This window comes from Cynocephalus volans, chromosome 14, assembly GCF_027409185.1.
Source record: "Cynocephalus volans isolate mCynVol1 chromosome 14, mCynVol1.pri, whole genome shotgun sequence".
Lineage (NCBI taxonomy): Eukaryota > Metazoa > Chordata > Mammalia > Dermoptera > Cynocephalidae > Cynocephalus > Cynocephalus volans.
In genome coordinates this window covers 98,242,897-98,262,895 of record NC_084473.1, presented here as the reverse complement: position 1 = coordinate 98,262,895, position 19,999 = coordinate 98,242,897, and the positions used below count along the sequence as shown (strand labels likewise).

Below are 19,999 nucleotides of genomic sequence, written 5' to 3'. Positions count from 1 at the left end.
GGCTCACTCGGGAGAGTGCGGTGCTGATAAAGGACTTTAGTCCAAAGCTATCTGTTCTTCACACTGACTTCTTTGACATATTTAATAGTTTAGTACAGTGCCTACTCTGCCAGCCAACCAGATTTTGGGCTTTTACTTTGCCAAACTCTTTGGGGGATATGATATGAAAAAAAGTATTTAGAACATGCCCTCTATCTTCCTATAGCTACAGTCTTGTGGTAGAAAAGTCTCACTACGATGCCATGGAGCACTTCTAAGAACACAGCACAGCTGCTAAGCCTGAAACTGCCGGTTTTTATTTATAAAATGCTTTTATAAATGCTTATATGGTTGTCACTGACTCAGGCTGCAGTTTTGGAGATAATCCAATCCAAAGCAGAAACAATAATCCTGAGAACAGGCCATGTGGTTTTCAGTGATCTGTGAGCAAGAGGGGAAGGAGTCAGTTACCTGCTGATGTGCACACAGTCCACTAAGTAGAGGAAAGCATTCAGGGAGAAAAGTCTGCTGTGTGCAGCACTCAAGTGGATGTATCAGTCACAGGCTAAAATGCTAGGCCTTGTTCAACCTTCAAATTGCTCTGCAAAGGAGAGCAAACGTGCACCGGAAGTGGCGGTTCCTGGGAAACTCACCGCTGATGGGGTTGGTGCAGCCAGCACACTTCTTGGCATACAAGTCACAGAAGCAGCTCAGGCAGTAGGCGAACTCATCCCGAGCTGTGAAGCGCTGGCCGGACAGCTGCTTCTTGCAGGCGGTACACACAAAGCACTCCTTGTGCCACGGCTGCTCCCGGTAAGTGACCCCTCCCGTGGTGATGGGCTGCAGGAGCCAAGTGGGCACAGTTAGAGTGGCGTCTGCTCTTTGCAGACGTCCTCAGTCTCGGCTGTCGCCACTGGGCAACACAAGATCCTTATCCAGAAAACGTCCAGTTTGTCAAAAGTCACCATGAAACTGCAAACTTCATGGTCATCCCTTCGTTTCCCCTCCACACACTTTCACTCCAGTGCCGTAGCCCGTTAGTGAAACTGGCCCTTGGGTGTCTGCCCTCCACCCTTCACAGGGATGCTGGAGAATCTAAGGAGCAGGTGTCAGCAGGGCGACACTGCCTCCCTAGCAGGGCAGCAGGGCAGTTGGGGATTACTCGGAGACTCGGGTTCAAATCCTAACCATAATCCTTACTGGCCCTGCAGCTGGGGGCAAGTCATGGTGAGAGACCTCTGCACCTCGGTTTCCTCAGGCACAAAATGTGAGGGATGAGGCTAAAGGAGCACACAGCAGGGGGGAAAATGGACATGCAAGAGGAGACAGGAGAGAAAGGCTGGACTCTGCTGGACTCTGGGACAGGCAACAGGGGACATTTTGGCCCTGGGTAACCAGGCACAGGCAGCAGTTTTGGGGACATTCCTCCATGGACCAAAGGCAAGGGCAGAGGTCCTAACGATGGAACAGGGAAGTCCAGCGGCAGCCAAACTGGGTCTGCACCAAGTTCTACCACTGGTGCTGCCCGGGGCCAAGGTGGCACAAATGCTAAGAGTGCTGAGACCTAGAGGCTATGACACAAATGAAGTCACGTATGTATAAGAATAAGGGGACAGGGCAGGTGGGAGTGAGATGGCTTCCTGCAGGCATGTGGCTCCTTTTCTTTCTCTAACCTAACAGCCATGACAAAATTGAACGGACAAGTTCAAGAAACGGTCTGTCCACGAGGCAGGCCTTCTCTCCTTGCCTTTTCTTCTGACATCCCGCCTCCCCTTCTCTCTCTCTCTGCTTCTCTCTCTCTAGCACTTGGTTTCTTGTTTATTTCAAGGGAGCAGCTTAACAAAGACAGCTTTGGAATAGTGAGTTCTGCTTCCCTCCTAACATCAAGTCATAAACATGAGAAAATATTTGGGAATGTTCTAGAAGAAGGCAGGGCTAAAGGATTTTTATCACAGAGCACAACAGCGTTCACATCTTTGAAAGAAGGACCGCAACACAGATCCAATGGATAAAAGGCACAGAGCACACCAGAATTATGAATGTGAGGCAGGACAGACACAGCTCTCACGCTGGTCAAGGGTCACAGGTGTCCTTCCTTTAGGAAAGGGAGAACCGACAGATGGGACTGTGGAGGCAAACCAGCAAGAAGGGGCAAGGCTGGGGAGAATCCAACGTACCTTTTTGCACTGCACACACTGCAGGGCATGTTGTTTCTCATAGCAAGGCACACAGAAATTCTGGTTGTCTTTGGGGATGAAACTCTTGGTTCCAATTGGCTGCTGGCAGCGGTGGCAGATGAAGCAGGTCTCATGCCAGCTGCTGCCCTTGTACTCCATCTTGCGAGTACCTGCCATCAGAGCAGAAGAAAAGAGCGGATTAGTGCAAGACTGGCTCGGAGACCCAGCAGCCTGCCTCCAGACCAGCCTCCAGGGCAGCTCCCATCAGCTCTTGAAGGCTCGCTTCTAATGGGGACAATCCCTGTGTTGTGGAGGGCAGGGACTTTGTCTTTTGGTTCATTGCAATACACCCCAGCTCCTAGAATGGTACGTGTACACAGTAGGTACTTAATATTTATTTCATATGATGGTCAGGAATGTTAAGTGAAAAAAATGTCTTTCTCGGCGTTGCAAAATATAAAGAGAATTGTGGCATAGCTCAGACTAACCCCTACGGAGCATGGACTTTGGAACAGAGGGATGACATCCTCCCGCTCACACCAACGAGTAAACACCCCTCTGGCTCACAGTGGGACGGAGATTGCTGGGGTGTGAATGCCCCTGGACCTCGAGCCCGGTTCCGTGAAGAGCCCCTACAACACTTTAGCATCTGACCGTGTGCACCAAGCTGAGATGTATCTTAGTTGTCTACACGCTGTGCTAAGTGCTATAATTAAAATCTCCAAGTATTGCTTGTGCATCCCATTTAATAATTTTCTGACCTTACCTTGTGCCATCTCATTTTCTTCTGAGTTACTATTATCATTTGATAGGTCTCTATCGTTTCTCCAAGTAAATAGAGAAGTCCTAGAGAACTGAAACACTTTTTGGCTCCCCTCGTCGCCACCACCAAGCTTGCTTCACAGCAGATGCCCAGTATTTGTTGCCTGATTTTTTCCCATATTTTACCAAAAAAAAAAGTATATTTATAGAAAAGAGATGATTCAAGACAGAGTTGAATGCAAGCACACTTTGTATAAAGCAATAGTAAAGAAAGATTTGGGGAAGAGGAATATAATGGCTTAAGAAATAGAAAAGTGTTCCAAATACATGGGCCAGTTCAGGAGCCAGTTTCCTGGTAAGGCCCACGGCCATGTCTAGACTGCTGCCTGTTTGTCCACCTCACTGGAAGGTGGCCACACCCATTCATTTACGTCCACTGTCTACGACTGCTTTCATGCTGCAATGGCAGAAGAGTTGTGTAGCTGTGTAGTTGCGTACAGTTATGTGGAATAGTTGGGTAGTTGTAGTCATTGAGTAGTTGTGATAGTGGTCTGAAAAGCCCAAAATATTTATCTGGTTTTTGACAGAAAACTTTTGCCAACACCTGGGGTCACTTAGAGGATGGGAACTGTGGCAGGAGGGGCACATCTGTCAGACTTCCACCCAGGGTCAGGGAATAGGTGGAGGCATGCTGAGACGACACAGGAGCATACCGGAATCTACAAACTAGTCTTGAGCTCTAAGTCCAAAAATAATAGCGTGCAAATTGCATTTTAGCTGGTTGGAAGGTTGTCAGGAGATGTTTGTGTCTCAAGGAATTAGGAATGTGCTGAGATTTCTTAGTTGATTATTTTGTTAGCTATCATTTTGAGGTCACTTTCTTAGCTTCCTGTACTTCCAAGGCCAAGCATTCGGGCTCCACCTTCCACAGATTATATAAAATTTGCAGGGTGTGGGCGGGGCAGCATGAAAGGGAATTGGGGATGATGATATACATCTATGGAATTCAGTTGGGGGGTGATCAATCTTGAAACAAAAATTACACTAAGTAATTGGAATTCAGGTAAAAATGATGGAAGGACTTGATGTACATTTTAGAATGATTTTCTTGGGCCTCCAGGGGTTTCTATTCCCAAGTATACCTTTATCACTTGCTTTTTAAATCTCTGACCTTCACTCTGATCAAGCAGCCCAGAAACCAAAGAATACTGGGCAATTATGACTCTCACTAAAGACCTCAAGCAAGACCACGCAGTGCATTCCTGGCGTGTTCTGTATTCAGTCTTATGGCAACACCAGTGCACGGGGAGCTGCACCTGCAGGGAATGCACGCGCACCTGGAGCCCAGGGAGGGGCGCGCACCCCTGAGGCGGAGCGGGTTGCCCTGGCCGCAGGCCTGTGTAGTTGTTCTGCACCATGGCCAGCAGGTGGCAGGAGAGCGCCTTCCGAGCAGAACCGGGCGCTGAGAACAGCGTCCCAAAGACCGGAGGCACAATCCTGAGGAAGGGGGGTCTCGATCGATTCATACAGGCAAGTGAGGAACCAGACACTGTGCAGGATCGCAGCAAGCGTCCCTCCCTGAGCCTGCTGGGAGTCTGTGGTGCATCTGCGAGAAACTTCTGCCCGTGAGGGCTCAGCATTTGATTGACAAGAACTGGCGAGTCCAGCCCTGGGGTTTCTGATGCGATTCTAGTTTCCTGACTAGTCATCGAGAAATGCGCTTGTGGGGGTGAGGGGCCGGTGGGTGAGGTTTTCACTTGGGACATGCCTCTTGTCCTATAAACCTAAATCCGCCACAGAAGCGACACTGATGCTCTTACCACTACTGGTTGTAGCTCTTTTAAAAATCAAACCAAAGCAAGCGTTATTATTTAGTTTTTACTTTTTTTTCTTTTTTGCACACCCTGGGATTCTTCTAGACGCCCTGCCTTTGATGCCCAGTCCATTTCTTCTGGCAGAGGCATCTGTAAAATGGGGATAAAGCCACCCAACCCAGGGGACATTGTGAAGATTAAATTGAATTGTGTAAAGCAGCAGAGTGCCCAGCACATTGTGTCTGCTCAGCAGATGGCAATTGTGGCTCTGTTATTATGTCTATACAACATTTCCTACCTTGGAGCCTGAAATCTAGAACTTTGCATCCCAGCTTTTCTTATTCCTTAATAGAAGAGGCTAAGGACCAGTTAATTCTCAAATATTCAGTACAGTTTACCTCAGAAGAGCTGAAGTGTTCAATTTTTATTTGTCATCTGATCACGGATTTTTTTTCTGTCCTCAGTGAACACCATGAGAAACGGAAAGTATGATGGTTATTTTATGTGTCACCTTGGCTAGGCTATGGTACCCAGTTGTTTGGCCGAAAACCAGTCTAGATGCTGTTGTTGTTTTAGATGTGATTAGCATTACAAGCAGTAGACTTTGAGTAAAGCAGATCGCCCCCATAACAGCTGAAGGCCTTAGGAGCAAAGACTAAGGTTTACCCAAGGAGAAGGTATTCTTCTCAAGGCTATGACAGAGAACACTGCCTGGTTTCCTGCCTGCTGCCCATGCAATTCAGATGCTACCACTGGGCGCTGCAGTGTCAACTCCTACCTGAGATTCAAATAAACCTCTCTCTACACACACACACACACACACACACACACACACACACACACACACACACACACACACAACTCCTACCTGAGATTCAAATAAACCTCTCTCTACACACACACACACACACACACACACACACACACACACACACACACACACACACACACACACACACACACACACACACACACACACACACACACACACACACACACACCCCTCCTGTTGATTGTTTCTCTGAAGAACCTAACACAGGTGGAAAATTCAAAGTTCCAGGAAATAGTTTATTTCTTAGACCGTGGTGGGTGCTAAAGATTAAAGTCTTATGCAGGCCCTGGACTGAGATTTCAAAATAATTTCAAAGAATCACCGTCAGACAAATTTCTGAGGTGTCTCTTAAGGTTAATTAATCTTAAAATTGTGAATGCTTTTACAATTTGGTGATGTAAGATTTAACTGCATTCTCACTAAAGGTGCCTCTGAGGGGGGCGGCCGTCCTTACCACCTGCAAGTCCATTCTCAGTAAATGAACGGTCAGCTCCCTTTTGGGCCCCCTCTGCAGAGACTGGGTCTGCATCCCACCTCCACCCCCAAGACCCCTAGCACGGCCCGGGACTTCGGCTGTGGCAGCACGTGGAGCTGCGCTGTGGAGACAGGAAGGAGGATTTCAAGAAGTTGCTGTGAGTCGCACGAACACTAGTGAGGATTTTGCACATTTCTCGATGTCGTGGGTCCTACCGCTGCGTCTCTGCACATGGGTCACCCCGGCCAGCTGTGGTGCCCAGTCTGGCATTTCTGTTCCCGGTCACAGTATGCCCAGTTATTTGCAAGTTGTATTGACCGGAGAAACGTAGTAGCAATAAGAAACCGTCTTACTGAGGGCCTAATTATCCCCTGGCCTTTTTAAAAAATACTACTTCTTATCCAATATATTCCCCAAATACTTCCCCTGTGTCAGTCTCTTGCTCAAAATGCTTCAGTATCTCTTCACTGCCGAAAACAAAACAAACCAAAAATAAAACAGAAAACTCTGTCACTTGGCAGAATCTTCCCCTACAGAGACAGAGTTTGACTCTTGCGTTTATCTCCTGAGCCTTAACTCTCTTCACGTGTCAACAGGAATCCAGCCACTCAGTCCACATTGGTTTTAAAAATTAATATTCAGGGGTGGGCTGGCTGGCTTAGTTAGAGTGTGGTCCTGATAGCACCGAGGTCCAGGGTTCCATCCCTGTACCAGCCAGCCACCAAAAAATAAATAAATAAATAATAAAAAAAATTGGCACTCAATCTATTGAAGCTACAAACTCAAAATCCTCAACTTAATCTTCTTACATGTCTTATAATTGCATTTATTAATATAATGAATTTAAAAAATCACTTTCAAGGGAACTTTGTGTGTGTTTGGTTCTATCTGTCAATGTAGCAAACTGAACTCCTTTGAAACTACATTTTAAATTTATATGATACCCCTTCTAAGGACTTCAACTAGCAAACCTCAAGTTCTTAAGTAGTTGTTGACATAAATTAAATGTACAGATACAATGAATCATGAAATATCTTAAATGTGAAAATAGTTTATAAGAAAATTTCAATTTGAAATCACAAGCCAAAATCACTTTAAAATAGCATACTTTAAAATCAGAATCAAAAGGTTAATTTACTGTTTAAGAGGTTTCGTTAAACTTCACACATACTTTATCACATTTAATATAATTTTATTACTGTGGGTTAAATGGTCTTAATATGTCTGCCCTTAATTCTAAACCTTCCTAGAATTAAAGGATGCTTACCCAGTACTAAAGAAGGTTTTGTTTTGAGGACGGATACCTCCCCAAGCAGTTTGAGGCACGTACCGCTCAGATGGCTCAAGCTGATCAATAGCTAGAGAGCCCCTGGACTAGCCATCGCCCGGAGTCGCGCCTGTGCCCCCTCCTACCGACCCGCGCCTGACTTTACAGTTTCTCTGTCAGTGCCCTCCAAACGGGAGGTCTGAAAGCCCATGTGCCCTAGTTTCAAGTCACGTTTTCCTACTTGCAGAAGTCTGTGTCCTCCACCAGTCTCTGCCCCACTTCACTGCATTCAAGCCATCTTTGGACTGCTGCGTCCTGTCCTGCCTTCTGTGAGGGGCCTCGCCTCTCATCGGGACGGAGAGCGGTTCTCTCCTGGCTTCCTGTGCTCTCTAGTAGAGAGGCCAGACTCAACAATCCCAAATGGGATGCATACTAAAACATTACCTGAAATCCAGATCTAACTGGGTGTTCTACGTTTCTGTTTGCTAAACCTGGCAACTCTACCCTCCAGCCATCCTTTCATTGGTCACGCAAAGGACATGGCTGATCGTACGTGGCCTCTGCGCCAGCCACCACTGATGCCAGTGCCTTTGTCTCCGTCATCCAGGGTCAAAACCTTAGGCTCTTCTTGGACTTACACTCCTTTAACCCTCACTTCTAGATGTGACTAACAGGATTTATTTTTTTAATTCTGTATTTTAAAATTCCATATATTTTTGTTCACTCTTTTTTAAAATGAAAGATTCCTCTATCCCACATAAAAACAAAACACCCCTCCCACACACACACACATAAATGAGGGACACAGTCCCGTACTTCCCCATCCACAAATGAGGTGCCTTATTACCATCCTTAGCATGTGGCCAGTGGTGGTTCTGCCCTCTTTGCTGTCTGTCTGTCTAGAACGTCAACTCTGCAAGGGCAGAGGCCTAGCTATGGCTCACAGCCTACGAAGGTCCCACCGTAGCCCACGGCAGGGCACCCAGGGCATGAGGCAGGCTTGCTGGAATAAGGGTGTGGGCACACGTTCAGCAGGTGGAAGGGAAGGAGTGCGGAAGCACATGTGCTGGTGGAAAGGCCACCCGTGCACTGCACGAAGACGCCATTCCTCCCAGTGGTCTCACCTGCCACGTCCCTGTTGCCTACCTGCTCTAAATACTTCCCTGTAGTTCAAGGGACAGAACTGGGGAGCCAACCCGAGATGTCTGGAACCAGGTCAATGTGGACAGCAGGACAGGGGAACTCTCATACCAAGGCCTGAAGCTAGACTGGCTCGGTGTCGCGGGGGAGAAAGGAGCATGTCCTGACCTGGCATGATGGTCTTCTTGCATTCCTGGCACTTGGACGAGTACTCGTGGGAATAGCAGTCCGTACAGAGCAGCTGGTCCTCCTTGGCAGCAAACGGTCTGTCCACCAGCGAGCTCTTGCACTGCGAGCAGTGGAAGCAGGCCTCGTGCCAGTGCCGGTCCTTGTAGGACAAGTCCTGTGGGGCCACCACACAAGACAGTCAGAGGTGGGACAGGGGATGGAGTGCCCCCCGCGTGACCTGCAGCACAGGACATGGAGTAATGCCACAGGGCAAACGAGGACAAGGGTAGGCAAGGCATAGAGCATTCACACTCGTGCCTGCCTCATCACCGAAGTCAACATGGCTGCTGCCCTTCTCTGACTGCATTTTAGAGCACCAGGTCAGATGTGTGTGTGCACGTGTGTGTGACAGAGAGAAAAAGAAAGAGAGAGGTGCTGTTGAAAAGCAAATGAATTTCCCTTGCATACTGCCTATAAGAAAGAGAGACAGAAACCACGAACATGGGCCCATGCTTCTCCCACCACACCCGGGGAGGGGGTGACAACAGACTGCAGGAGTCTTTGGCTGAGGGAGTTCAGCTCCACCACCATAGCAGCAGGAGGAGTGTGGTCCTGGGCACAGCAGAGGAGCCCTGGGGGTCAGGACCTTTAGAGAAGAGCCCTGAGGACAGTGTCCTGGTTTAGCTGGTGGGAAGGGGATCAGGAGAGACTTCTCGTGTAGGTGCTGCCAGCTCAGCATGGACACCCAATGGATGGCCATGAGCCAGGCGGGAGGGTGGGGGTACGGGGGAGCGAAGAGGAGAGGAGGGAATGTCAGGCAGAGAAAGAGCATGAACGCAGACAGTTGTGGGTGGCCCGCTTGGCCGAGCTGTGTGCCAGGCAGGAGGGACAGGCCAGGCCGCGGTGGGCTGGGAGAGCTCGGCTCAGGCTGGACCAGCACAGATGGCCCCCTTGTGCGTCTGGCTGGAGCTGCAGTTCATCCTAAAGGCAGTGGGGAGCTGCTGAGTGATTTTAAACAGGAGAGTGATATGCTCAGATTGGGGGTGACAGATGTGTGAGGACGTGGGGTGGGGGAGGCTGCCCTGGCCCTGCCTGCAGGAGAAGCAGATGGGGCACAGCCGAGAGGGGCACTGAGCAGACGGAGTCCCTGCGTTTTAGAGAAGGGCGAGAAGAGAAATGGACCCAGGAGAGCAAACTGTGTCGCTCCATGCTTCCCTTGCCGTTGCCTGGGGAAGAAGAAGAGATCTTTCCCTGTTTGCCTTAGAAAATGACATACGGCACTGCCAGAATGCCAACACAGAATTAAAATAGCAACCTGTTTATATCCAGCTTTACCTCAGAGAGGATACTTTTCTATTGCCGTCTTTCTTTATTCCAGCTCTGACCTGAAGCCATCATCCGTTTCGTTGATTAATGAGGCAGAAACCAGGTTTTAGGCGACCGTGGGGTTTCTGGGAAGCTTCCAGATCTTAGGTACTGTGACACGGCATAGGAAGGGCTCACACAGAGGGCCATCGAGAACATCCTGCCAAGATGTCTCTGTTACCGAAACCGAAGTCAGAGCCGGAGTTATGCCAAGTGGAGGGGGTGAGAACACGTACCTTAGACTCAATTAGGAAGTCCTAAAACACCAACTAGATTCAGAACCAAAACTAGAACAAACAGTTCTCATTTGCTGAAATACCACTGTGTGCGTGCGCGTGCGCGGGTGGGTGCGTGCGCGCGTGTGCGCGCGTGTGCGCGGGTGTGCGGGCGTGTGAGGGTGGGTGTGGGCGTGTGAGGGTGGGTGTGGGTGTGGGGGGTGCGCGCGCGCGTGTGTGTGTTCCTGGAACCTCAAACCAAACTGAAGGTATTTGATTGGGTGATCTCTCTGCACATTTTGTTTTAGCTCAAGGAATTTTTAAAATGTAAATGTTGAAACACTGAACACAGTCGCATGTCTGAGCTCACGTTGAGGGGTGTGCTCTGGGCTGGTCCCGCTCATCTGGGAGGGCCACTATGGCTGACGCAAGGCGACAAGGAGAGAAGCGGGACGAGCGCTCGTGTGCGTGTGCGTGTGTGTGTGCATGCGTGCATGCGTGCGTGTGTGTGTGTGTGTGTCTGATGCTCAGCTGAGCCCCGCAAAGGAAGGCACTGCCTCTTGGAGGCACAGGGGACAGCTCACTGAAACGCCGGCCTCTGCAGCCCTGGGAACCTAGACTGAGCGGGGTGTGCGGGAGAAGGCGGAGGGGGTGAGAGAGAACTAACCTGTCTTTTGCCTTTTTTTTTTTTTAAGTATTTTCGTAAATTTGGGAGGAAAATCACCTGTGCTTTATTGGTTATTCTGACAAATGAAATAAAGCACAGGCTGCTGTGAATTCACGTCCATACATGTGAGCTCACTATAAACTGCAGAGCCCATGATCTGCACAAGGACACAGTATCATTCAGGATTAGGTCTGACCTCGACTCTTTCCACACATACATCCCATCTTCAAAAACAGATCTGGGATGCTAGTGATGATAATCATGGCCACGTTGTAAGTTCCAGCCATGCACAGCCCTGAGAGGTAAATGTTATTACCGAAGCTCAGAGAAGCTCGGTAACTTGCCCCGTCACACAGCTGGCCCGTAGCTGAGCCAGGCCTCAGGCTCAGGTCCTTCTGATTCAAAAGCTATCTGCATTGAACCATACCAGGCGAAATCCTGGTAGGGCCCACGTTACTCTTGGCTTTCAAAAAATGTGCCCTTGATGAGATCTGTGCATATCGACTGAAAAAATTCAGAAACAACCAAACTCTCACAAGTTTTAATAATGTATTTTGTACCCAAATGAACGCAATTCAGCATTGTCTTTGTTAGACCTTGAATAAAGGAAGTTGAACAAACCATGTAAAGTCCTATCCACCAAGAACAGTAACCCAGCCTAATTTGAGTTGGAGTTTTAAATCATGCTGTCACTGTTATAATGCTGACTGCAGAATAAATACATTAAAAATAAATATATGGAAAAGAGTATGGAAGCTTCTAAAAACATTAAAAATAGAATTACATATCACCCAGCAATTCCACTTTTGAGCATATACCCAAAATAATTCAAAGCAGGGTCTCAAAGAGATATTTGTACATCCATGTTCACAGCAGCATTATTCATAAAAGCCAAAAGGTGGAAGAAACCCTAGTGATGAATGGATAAACAAAATACAATGGAATATTATTCAGCCTTAAAAAGGAAGGAAATTCTGGCACATGCTGCAACATGGGTGGCCCTTAAGGACATCATGCTAAGTGAAATAAGCCAGACACAAAATGACAAATACAGCACGGTCTTACTCATATGACAAATGTAGAGCGGTCAAATTTATAGAGTAGAGACAGAAAGCAGAATGGTGGTTGCCAGGGGCTGGGGTAGGGGGCATGGGGCATTATTGTTTAATGGGTACAGAGTTTCAGTTTTGCAATATTAAAAAGTTCTGGAGATCTGTTGCACGACAATGTGAATATACTCACTACTGACTCGTACACTTAAAATGGTTAAGATGGCAAACTTTGTTACATGTATTTTATCATAGCTTAAAAAGTTAAAAAGTAAGTTTTGATTATTATATAGCAGGTGAAAAACACTTTTTTAGAAGTTAGTTGGGTTCCCTCCGTGCAGACAAGTCACCTCATAAAGGACTGCTCTCGTGAAAAGGCTGCAAAATGTTTTCCATGAGTAGTGAGTCACTGCCTGGCTGAGACGGGAAACCCAGAGTGGGGATAAGGGAGGACTCTTGGTGGATGATGGTCTCATGTCACATGTTGGCCACCCTCCCCAGGAGCAGGCACCACACACTGAGGGTCACAGTTATTAGAGGAAAAAGGAAAGGAAATACAAGTTCAAGAAAATTTGCCTCTTGGGGCTGACCTTCAAAAATACTGAGGGAGGAAACTCCAAGGACAGCACCATGAGAGCAAAGGCACCAGATGTCACACAGTCTCTGCCCTGGTTAGCAAATGCCCAGATGGAGAAAGGACTGCATTGGTGTGACTAATAGTCACGGGAAAGCTGGTGTTCCCGGGGATCTAAGGCACGGCAGAAATCCGTTTGTCCCATGGTTACCTGAGGTTTAAGACTCATCTGTTGACATAGACATTTGACACTTGAAATTGTCCCTGCAAATGTGGGTATTGTCCACATGTTATCAGACACAGGCCTTCCAAAGGCTCAGCCGGGACCCTACCCTCCTGGCCCTGCCTTCCTGAGGTCACTGCGGCCATGTCCTCTGGGAACGACTGACCTGCCACCTCCCAGCCGCTGCGCCCAGGCCCCGCCTGGAGCCATGTCACCTCCGCAGCTACCCTTCCCCTCAGGCTCCTCACCCCACCCTCCACCCACACAGTGTGACACATGCGTGCCACTGGCCTTTATTCAGATCATAGCTAATAATGAAAACAGTGGCCTCAAAGCGTCACTTGCTGAAATTACGTTTCCTCATAAAGGTAGTGGTATCAATTAGAATTTCTGTCACCTTAAAGCTCTCATGCTTATAATAACACTACCACTCTACTTTTGTACAGTGCTTTTAATTTCTTCAGGCCTTTTAAATCTAAAATTCTTTTTCTTAATTCTCACCAAATTTGAGCCATACAATAACCCTATGAAATCAGGTTTTATTCTTATCTTACAGATAAGCAAATTGAACATAATGCTAAAAAGCTATGTTTTCTGCAACATTCCCATTGCCCTTCTGCCTTCGATGACCCCACTTCCACCTGGCAGGTGCACACCTTTGCATGTGGGCCGTCCTGCTTGCCCAGCCTCCCCGCTGCTCCAGTCCCCTTCCACAGTCACATCCTTGCCCGGGCCATGCCTGGCCTTGGAATGCCCTTCCCCTCCTCTCCAACAGCAAGATCCTGCCCTGCCGTAAGGCTCAGCCCAAGCCCCAGCTGCTGGCGGCAGATTCCAGGCCAGAGTGGCGCCGGCTGCACGGAGGCCCGCAGTGGCCCGGCCACCACAGCGCTGCAAGAGCCTGCCGAGCATCTCTTTCAGAACCACGTCTGGGAACCCACGTCTAACGAATTATACCAGCTTTCCCCATAATTCTCTTTCTTGGGCTCTCGGTCTGTGTTCTCTTTGGAAGTCTAAGTGAATAAATTCATGTCACAGCTTCCCCCTGGACTCACTTCTTAAGAAAGTCCACAACAAGTAGGGAGTGAGAAAAGTCTTTATGGCAAGAGGAAGGTAACTAAATAGAGCCAGCTTTGATATGTGTTTTTTTTAGAACACACTGAGGCTTCTGGCCAATTTGGAATTCACCTCTGAGTCTCAGTGGGAGGCAAGATTTTAGCCACATGGTTCCGTGGAGCTTAGCTTAGCTTAGGTAGATCAGAAAACATGGCCAAAAGGCCAAGAAGCAAGATCACAACTGATTAGACTCAAGTGCCTGCAGCCACGCTTCGCAGTGCGCTGTGAGCGCTCATCTGTGGGGACCCCTCCATCTGCAGCGTGCACAGCTCCACACAGACTCCTGGTTGTTAGTACCATGCTCGCCCCCTCTAGCTATTTATGTATTCCATCGTGAGCAGCTACAGCGGGTATGACACAGATAGCACTTAGATGCCGAGAGCCACAAGGTTAACACTCACGGACAGACTTTTTCGAAAGCTTTCAAATGTCCTAGAAATACCTGGATTTTAAAGTCCTCTAGAGAGAGATTGCAAAACAGAAAGAAAGAAAAACAAGGTTGATCTTGCGCTCACAGAAATGACATAAATTGCAGTAAAATGTTAGTAAACATGTAAGATTAGGCCCAAACACCTCCTTTCAGATTTTATATTTTTCCATCTCAGAAACATTCCTAACACGGGACATACATGCTGCTTGGCTCCAAATACCCCACTGCTGACACTTCATCTGAGCCATGGTGTCACGTGGCCTGGAGGGACCCACTCAGCCCCTCAGCCTCCTGGGGGCTCTGGGCAGCAGGGTTGCCCCAGACTGAAGCAGGTGGCCCTTGCCCTCACTCCTTTGCACATCATTCCACCTGAGCTAGTTGAAGTTTGGCTGCCGATTTCCCAAACCAACTACTCCCCCAACCCACGCAAGTTCACATTATAGATGGGTTCTCGTGGCATTCATGCTCAGCATTTTGAAGAGATGTTCTATGCTTTTGGGACTTTGTTCTATTTTTGTACTATGTCAGGTGATCTTGCTTCCAACTGTCTATTCTTTCAAATATTTAAAAGCAAAGGTCCAGAGGAATGGGCAAGGCAGGAACGGCAGCACTTCCTCAGCTCCACAGCCAGCACTTGCTCCGTGCCCCGGACTATCCTGTGACACGGGCAACCCCTTTTACAGACATGGAAACTGAGACTCGCAGGTGGCATAACTTGTCCATGCCATGCAGCTCGTTGAAGGTGGAGCCAGATATAACCCCAGGCAGGTCTGCCCCAGAGTCCCACCTCAGGGCGTGCAATGCTCTGCTGAATGCAGAGGGCCTTGTCTTCGCACCTTGCAGGCGACCCCTGGGTTTCATGGGCTGAGAGGCCTTCTTACAGAAGCCATCCAGTCAGCTTTGTTCCTAATTCAGAGGACCCTGCTTGATTAAGTTCCCTTCAGAAACACTTTTTTCTCTTACAGGAAGATGTCTAAATAAATATATATATTTTCCAAGCTCATTACAAACTCTCTGGACGAATTCTACATGAAAAATTTAAAAAGGAGACTCACTTATTCAACAACTAAAAAATCACCCCAATGAATAAAAAAGTGCCAGTTGCCAGCTGGACAGTGAGAATATGACTGGAGCAGGTGATTCTCCCGGAACAGCCCAGAAGGGCCAGCAGGAGAGGAAGGGGTCATGCTGAGAACAGGAAGGTTGGGCCTTTCCAATCTAACCTTACACCTCTCCAGCAGCCTTGTTAGGAACCTTCTACAATGTAACAGGGGCATCTGGATGTAACCTGGATATATGAAAAACCTTAGTCTCCTGTTTCCGAGCCCCCGGTTGCTTTCTGTGAAAAGACCTCTGAAGTTTTCTGTCCTTTAAGACTTTCCAAACATTAACAGAGAAACTTTTATAGTCTGATGGGTGGACTTGGGCCAATTTGATCATCAATTTGATGTTTCTCATTCAAGTAACTACAAAGCTGTAGACACAAATTGCACATCATTTCTGCAGCACAGTCATCACCATTGAAGGGGCCCAGGAGAAAGTCAGGGGCCTCTTACTGAGGGCCAGCCGGCAGAGGCCAGGCAGACACCTCTTCCTCATAGGACTGACCACTAAACAAATCCACACATGACCCGAGGGTCACGGAGAGGGTCCTGCTGAGGCTGCAGTGGGCGGGCAGCGTAGCACCCCGGTTAGGAACGACCACATCTGGGTTCAAACCCTGCCTCCACTCTTCCCTAACCCCGTAACCCTGGGCAAGATTCAACCTCTCTAAGCCTCACCAGCTTCTCCATAAAATGGAATAAAAAAAGTTCCTACCCATAGGGTGTTATGAGGAATTGAGATCATGCAATTAAGGCATTTACAAGGGCCTAGAACAAGTAATCCTGCGATGTGTGGTAGCTTTTATGACTACTATTGGACGCTGTACCCTGGGTGCTAGTTTTAGATTTGCAGATGGTTTTTTTGTTCATTGTTATTTTTTTCTCTTTATAGCACCCTCTAAGGCACATGGGTGGGTGTGGTAGGCTGTCCAATTTCATGGCATTGCTTGCAGAAGCATGGAAAATTCCAAGTCTGAGCTAGGCATGTGGCCCAGGGTTTGTTAAAATCACCCATTTGTTAAATGCATGGTACTAGCAGCCATTTGTGGAATTATTGGCCAGCCTATCTTTTCTTTAGTTTCTTGAATATCTGAAGCCCAGAACACAGGTAAATCCAAAAAACTATCCATGATCAGTCTACAAAAGTATTTTGCTTGTATCAACAGGTGTCCAAGAAAAATTTCAGGAAGGGTGTAATGTCAGAGGATCATAACATTTTATTACTATTACCTATTCTCAACTGTTCCACTGGCCATACAAAACAATGAGTTTTACCTTTGAGATCACAGTATTTTCTCAAAGTATCCTAATAGAAATTAAAAATAAAAACTGAGTGGCTGCATAGAAAGGATATTCAAACACGTGTAAGATAACTATGGAAACAGGCTCCAAGTTTTGTGTCTCATTTAAAAGACAGCCGAACCCTCAAAATTAGCCAAATAATTGCCAGTATTTAGAAATCATCCACATAAAGCAGTTCTTCAGAGACAGAGTTAGGTGAGGCCCATGGTGGCTGTGCTATTTTGAGGACAGAGTGGCTGCCAGGCCTGCCAGCTCTGCTGCCCGGTCAAGTACCCCACCGCTGGGATTTTTTACTTTACTTCCTGAAATAACAGGAACATTTTTTCTATCATTGCTTCCTCTACAAAGGCAACTACATAATTATTTTTGAAAGTTAAGAAAACTGATCCAAATATCCAAAAGCCCCAAATGGCAAGGTCAAACTTCAACTCAACATGCCTTTTTGTTCCAAAATGTAGAAAATCACATGGTGTAACCCTGCATATCTCAAAACGTTAATCTGGGTTGAAAAGTTCAGCATGATTAACTCCTGACTGTGCCTTGTTGATTTTGGCCCCATATGGGGGACTCTTGTTTATTTGCTCATAAAGTATCTGTGGAAGAATGACTGGTTTTAAGGGTCTTTCCACTAAATCATTTTGGAGAAATGAGTGACTTTTGCCTTGTTTTCACTTCAGCCACGGGTCAAGGATGATTACCCCAAATACCCAAAAGTTTTCCTCCACACTGAACCTGTTCTTTGTCAGGATGGTATCCGAACTTCTCACCTACTTACATGTTTTTTTCTGAGTAAAGCTTTGGCAAAATAATTATGTTTGCTCTGGCCACTTACTCTTCCTCACCCTGGACATTTTTATTGATGCTTTTCTAATGAAAACTGATAAAGAGAAGGGTGAAGTTTCCAAGCTGTGTGGAAGGCACATGTCACAAAAAGAACAGGGAAATAGCTGGAAGAAAAGTGGAAGTTTGGGATTTACACGATCAGCTGCTATTTAGAGTTGGGGGGCTTTGAATCTACATATCACGGTAACCCTATGAAGCAGGCACCTGATTCTCTCCGTCTGATACAGTGGAGATGGGCACAGAGAGATCAAGGAACTGGCCCAGGTTCACACAGCTAGTGAGACACAGAGCCCAGCCTGGAACCAGGCTGTCTGGAAGCTGAGCTCTGCAACTTGGCCTATCAAATAAATGAAAAGAGATTAAGACCTCTCCTCAAGTCCAGCGAGACATGCACCAGGCAAAACCGGAGGGGAAAGATACGCAGCTTTTAGACTAGCCCCATGAGCTACTTTTGCTCATGGTAGCCAAACCTCTGAACATTTCAAAGTTGCACAGTATTACTGCTGAGTTTTGTTTCTTTTACACTCGGCACGCCACTGCTGTGCTGAAGCCAAAAGATACACAGCCGCAGCTTAGCTTCAAGTGGCCCATGCTGCGTGTCCTTGTCTCTGCTCAGGGCAAAGGTCTCTTTTGACACAGATGGAGATCATCCATCAGTTGTCCCTAAGTACCTAGCAATAGAGATGGGTGGTACAGCCTTCCGATGCTGTCTTTCCTAGGACTGGTGTGATAAGAGAAAGGAAGTTAAAGAACAGCATTGGACACAGTGCAACTGTAGAGACACAGCCTGAGTCCACCAGTCAGCAGCTATGTACTGATATTGATTTAGTGAGTTTTTTGGTGACTGGCCAGTATGGGGATCTGAACCCTTGACCTTGACATTATAACCCTGTGCTCTAACCAACTGAGCTAACCAGTCAGCCCTATGTATTGATATTTATAACCATGGAGCAGAGTGGCAACGATCCTTAAAGAAAAAGCAATGAGAGCAGAAAAGAGATGGTGAAATGCCATGAACTGCTCGGAGTCTGTTATGCTGGGACTTTCTCGAGAGATCCCAAAGTGGCCACATTTTGTAATCAGTTCTGTGGTTCCCAGGATGGCAGTCATTTGAAATGCTTGTCAAGTGTGTTTTAAGATGCCAGAGACCTCAGAGTCATGGATGGACTCCCAGGGTGTCCTTTGGTGGCCCAGGTCGAACTAAGGATGTGCTGAGAAGTCCAAGCCAGGGCTCACACCCCCAACCAGTGGTCATTCAGCACAAATGACCAGTGGCCTCTGTGGAACCCTGCTGTGCCATCCAAGAAAAGCTGTTATTCCTTATGTGTGAGACTTTCCCCATTACAAAGAGACAATACAAATCCTGTTCTCTCCCCCTAAAAGGAAAAGAGCCCGTAATATTCCAAGGACTGTGGTTCTCTTATGTGCCCATTTATCTACTCCGGTGCACTCATTTACACACTCATTCCTCAAATATTTACCAACCAGCACCTGCTGTGCGTTAGTCACCATGAGGCAAACAGACAGGAGCAGGAGAGCGTTGCCCTGCAGAGAGTTACAGCATTGGGAGGCAGTGTGGGGGCCCGATAAGGATGCCAGTGACTAGAAGTTAGAGTGCTGAGGACAGGGAGCACGTATGTCCTGACCAGGCACCAACCAAGTGCTTATGGGAAGAGACCGAGTCGGGGGAGAGAAGAGGCTCAGAAGAGGAACTTGAAGGTCCAAGCCCATCAGAGGGGCTGGAGACAGGCTTCAACGGGTGGGGAGCTTAGGACTTCCACACAATCCAGGCAGGGAAGCCGTGGTTCCCGGGGAGCACAGGGCCCAGGGGAGTGACCCGCGGCAGGTACCTTGCAGTCGCAGCCAATGGGCTTCGCACACTCCTCGCAGGTGTTGGCATAGATGTTCTCAAAGCACGGCACGCAGTAGGGGCTTTCCTCTCTCAGGAGGTACTTCTTGCCAAAGAGAGATTCCTTGCAATGCTGGCAGTCAAAGCGCTCGGTCATTTTGACACCTGGCTTTTCAACAACCTATCAAAAAGAAGAGAAAACCCAGGCCCCAGTGAGCACTCTCTGAATGATGCTCATGCAAAAGTACTAACGGTCCTGCTGTCTGAAGGGGTCGTCTGTAGCCAACAGGTGGCTATTTCCTCTGGGTGAATAACTGAAACGCACCCTTTCAAGGATCATAATTTTCAATAATACACTTTTCTTTTTCCATTTTGGAGCAGTTTTGTGTTTGAATGCATTCCACTGCCTTAAAATTTCCAATTATTGTTAACTATGTTAGAAAAAGCCATCTCAATTTTGGACACAAGTGACGGTTGGCGTCAGAGTCCCCGCTCCGTCCGGCAGTGTGTGTGCTTCAAACTTGTGACCCAGCCCCGCGTCTTCCCTTTCTCCCAGCCCCCAAAATAGAGAAACAGGCATAGAAACAATATGTCCATTTCTATAAAAAGATTTTCCATGATCTCCCCTTTATGATTCATGAATTTGAAGAGG

The 19,999-nt window shown here is 47.5% G+C and overlaps 1 protein-coding gene across 6 annotated transcripts in view; it reads right to left on the bottom strand.

Moving 5' to 3' along the window:
- FHL2 (four and a half LIM domains 2) overlaps positions 1-19,999 on the bottom strand; it is a 63,780-nt gene that overhangs the window by 4,082 nt on the left and 39,699 nt on the right. For all 6 annotated transcript variants that reach the window (XM_063078426.1, XM_063078428.1, XM_063078427.1 and 3 more), the window contains 4 exons: positions 19,349-19,528; positions 8,615-8,789; positions 2,157-2,326; positions 633-819 (listed from right to left, as the gene is read on the bottom strand). In XM_063078426.1, coding sequence (XP_062934496.1) covers positions 633-819; positions 2,157-2,326; positions 8,615-8,789; positions 19,349-19,504 — 688 coding nt within the window. In that variant the 5' untranslated portion in view covers positions 19,505-19,528. The remainder of the gene's footprint in view (positions 1-632; positions 820-2,156; positions 2,327-8,614; positions 8,790-19,348; positions 19,529-19,999) is intronic.